Source organism: Homarus americanus, unplaced genomic scaffold (genome assembly GCF_018991925.1).
Source record: "Homarus americanus isolate GMGI-L3 unplaced genomic scaffold, GMGI_Hamer_2.0 scaffold44028, whole genome shotgun sequence".
Lineage (NCBI taxonomy): Eukaryota > Metazoa > Arthropoda > Malacostraca > Decapoda > Nephropidae > Homarus > Homarus americanus.
In genome coordinates, this window is record NW_024754509.1 from 838 (window position 1) to 3,685 (window position 2,848).

Here is a 2,848-nt window from a genome sequence, read left to right on the forward strand (position 1 = left end):
GGCGCACATCGCGGAAAAACATATCGCTATTACTTAAGAAAGAATAAGGAAAGCAAATAATTGGCTTACTGTTCATATATATTTTAATTAATGTTTCTGAATTTGTTTTTATTGAATTAATGTACGTGTGTGCAAAATTAACAATACAATTTATTAATAATACGTGGAATATTAGAGGAGACGAGATGGCTGCCGGCATTGTTTATGTTAAAGCTTACGAAACCAGTGCTGATTGGTTCTACATATAAAACTGAAGAAAATAAGACCCTGAGTTTAGCTGTAGTAAAATTAATGTAAAAAAATGAATATGTTATTTAATGTTAATAAATGGAACAATATAAGTAGCTAACCATTAATGGTAAAAAAAAAAGTGAGACTGCTCGTATGTAAGTGCACACATGTGAAAATATATCGTCATTACTTTACATAAGAATATGAAAGCAACACTTATTTACTGCTCATATATATTGAAGGGTTAAATGTTGTGCTCTGTATAGACAAGCAGAGAGAGAGAGAGAGAGCAGCCGAACTGCCGGATGTAAACAAACCTTAATTTCCCGCGGCTTTTTTTTTTTAAGGGGATTAGCCCACCCGGGAATAGGTCACTGACCCACATTAGGGCCTGAGGGGCAAAAATTTAATACTCCTATAATAATAATAATAATTCAGATAGGCAAAAAAGAAAAAAAAAAGAGAACTGCCTATCTACCTATTGGACAAACTAAAGTCGTTCCGGACCACGGGAGTTTCCGGACCACAGAATGCCGGACTAGAGAGGTACAACCTGTAATAATAATAATAATAATAATAATAATAATAATAATAATATTAATAATAATAATAATAATAATAATAATAATAATAAATGCCTATCACTTATGCTTTACAAGATACAGGGGGGTGTATAGTTTTTTCTTTAAATTGTCCCATAGTAGATATGAAAGACACTGCAGATTAAAGGAGAAATTTAATATTATTTCAAACTCACCTGAGATTAATGCCCCTCTCTCCAATCTCGGTCATTTCTCCATTAGCCAGGAGTTCTATATCAGATTCTAGAGAGCAAACATAGAGGGTCTTCTTGTATTTCTCTGGATCAAACATCTGGCCCACCAGGATATTCTCAAGGAAAGTGTCGTTGTAGATCCAGGCCTGCTGGGTCACCAAGGCCAGCTGTCCATTCACTTGCACACTCCCACCTTGTGTTTTCATCTGTTTAATAAATATCAAATGTTATTAATTATCAAACAAACTCTTGCTTCTGACTTGATATTCCGTTGCATTATTTTGCATCCTAAGTTTATTTTCTATTGGGTACAGTATCAATATTATTCATTTTAATACTGTAGTACAGTCAATTTTAAGCGGAAGTTAAGTGTCATTCTGTCAACTTTATATTGGCTGCATAAAATTTATTCTAAGTACTACTGTAATAATTATGACAATTCAGTAACTGATAGTAATACAAAACATACTAAATGAAGTCTACAAAGAAATACTGTATACTTTAACTGATAAAAATCATTATTCTAAGACTGTTATATTGCAGGTCAAGATATGAAGCAATAGATATGTAAATAAACAAAGACCTTACATCACCACAGATTGCAGATATAAGAGAACTCTTCCCAGAACCTATGCTGCCACAGACACCAATAAGCTTGCCACGTTCAACAGAGAGGTTGATGTTGAAGAGGGTTTCCACACTCTTTACCAGATCTGTGTTGCGTTCCTTTGCTGGGCTGTTTGTAGTACCATTAACATGGCCGCTGGTGACAAGGCCATTAGTATGAAGTCCTGTTCCATTGACTGCACCATTCTTCTTCACATCTGAAATACAATAAACTGTATTTATAAGCCACCAAACATCAAAGATTAATCCCGGAAATCCTATTCTAAAGTAGAGCTCACATAAAAAGACTTGATATTTCTACCCATAAGTCTAACCCAAGCTTAAACCCTTAATATTGATGGATAGTTCAAACAAACAATTAGTTATTCGCACGTGCATGTGTAATTGTGTGTGTGTGTGTGTGTGTGTGTGTGTGTGTGTGTGTGTAAGAAAAACTTGAGTAGTCTACTGATAAGCCAAGAGTAACAGATGGGTGGCTCAGGACCTAGAAAACTGAAAATCCTAATAACTGGTTCAGTCTTGATCCCACAAGGGTCTCTGATTTAAGGGTCTATATCTTTACTTCAAAGCAAATTTAAGTTGTGATTATTCATTCATTTATGATACTGTAGTTACTGTATATGTTAACCTTACCGGGCTTCTTTTTTTCCTTCATATCTTTAGATGGACTTCCGCCAGATTTTCCTTGTCCTTTGAAATCAATATTGTAAATTTCCCAAGAAAAAGTAGCATTTTTCATCTGCAGCGCCAAATTATTGTTGAGTAAACCTCCTGCACGCTTCTGATGTTCCGGCAGCTCCAGTAGTTTCTGTGGATAATCATATTATTTTTATTCATCTTAATTGAATGTTTTTATTAGCTATAAACAAGGACTGTCCATTCTACATTATTATTACACTCTTATTCTCATCAGCCCCAATTGGCTTGGTAGACATTGACCTGCAAAGTCCTCTTCCTATACATAATGTGTACTGTAGTTTATTACAACCTGTAGAAGCTTACATCATTATGAGAGAATGTCACCAATACTGGAACTCAAAATTTCAGAAATACAAGTTATAACTATATGTCCTTTATTTAAAGATAATATAATACCCTATAGTATTTGATTATGTATACTGTGTGTGCTTTGTATTTGTTGAAGAAAAAAGTTGATAGTCAAGTCTAAGTTGGAACCCAAAGAACTAATGGGTACAAGTCAAAGAACTAATAGGC

General features: G+C 34.3%; 1 protein-coding gene across 1 annotated transcript; it reads right to left on the minus strand.

Annotated features, from left to right (window-relative positions):
* Nucleotides 1-954: 954 nt before the first annotated feature.
* Nucleotides 955-2,451, minus strand: LOC121855811 (multidrug resistance-associated protein 5-like). Its single transcript, XM_042350925.1, has 3 exons — nucleotides 2,267-2,451; nucleotides 1,595-1,830; nucleotides 955-1,212 (listed from the first exon to the last, which is right to left on the minus strand). Exons 1-3 carry the CDS (start codon nucleotides 2,370-2,372, stop codon nucleotides 985-987), a joined length of 570 nt encoding a protein of 189 aa, XP_042206859.1. The 5' UTR covers nucleotides 2,373-2,451; the 3' UTR covers nucleotides 955-984.
* Between the last annotated feature and the right edge of the window lie 397 nt (nucleotides 2,452-2,848).

Coding starts and splice junctions, on each gene's coding strand:
- LOC121855811 (XM_042350925.1), bottom strand. CDS start 2,372: ATGAAAAATGCTACTTTTTCTTGGGAAATTTACAATATTGATTTCAAA. Junction 1,831..2,266: donor GAAGGAAAAAAAGAAGCCCG/GTAAGGTTAACA, acceptor ATTGTATTTCAG/ATGTGAAGAAGAATGGTGCA. Junction 1,213..1,594: donor TATCTGCAATCTGTGGTGAT/GTAAGGTCTTTG, acceptor TTTATTAAACAG/ATGAAAACACAAGGTGGGAG.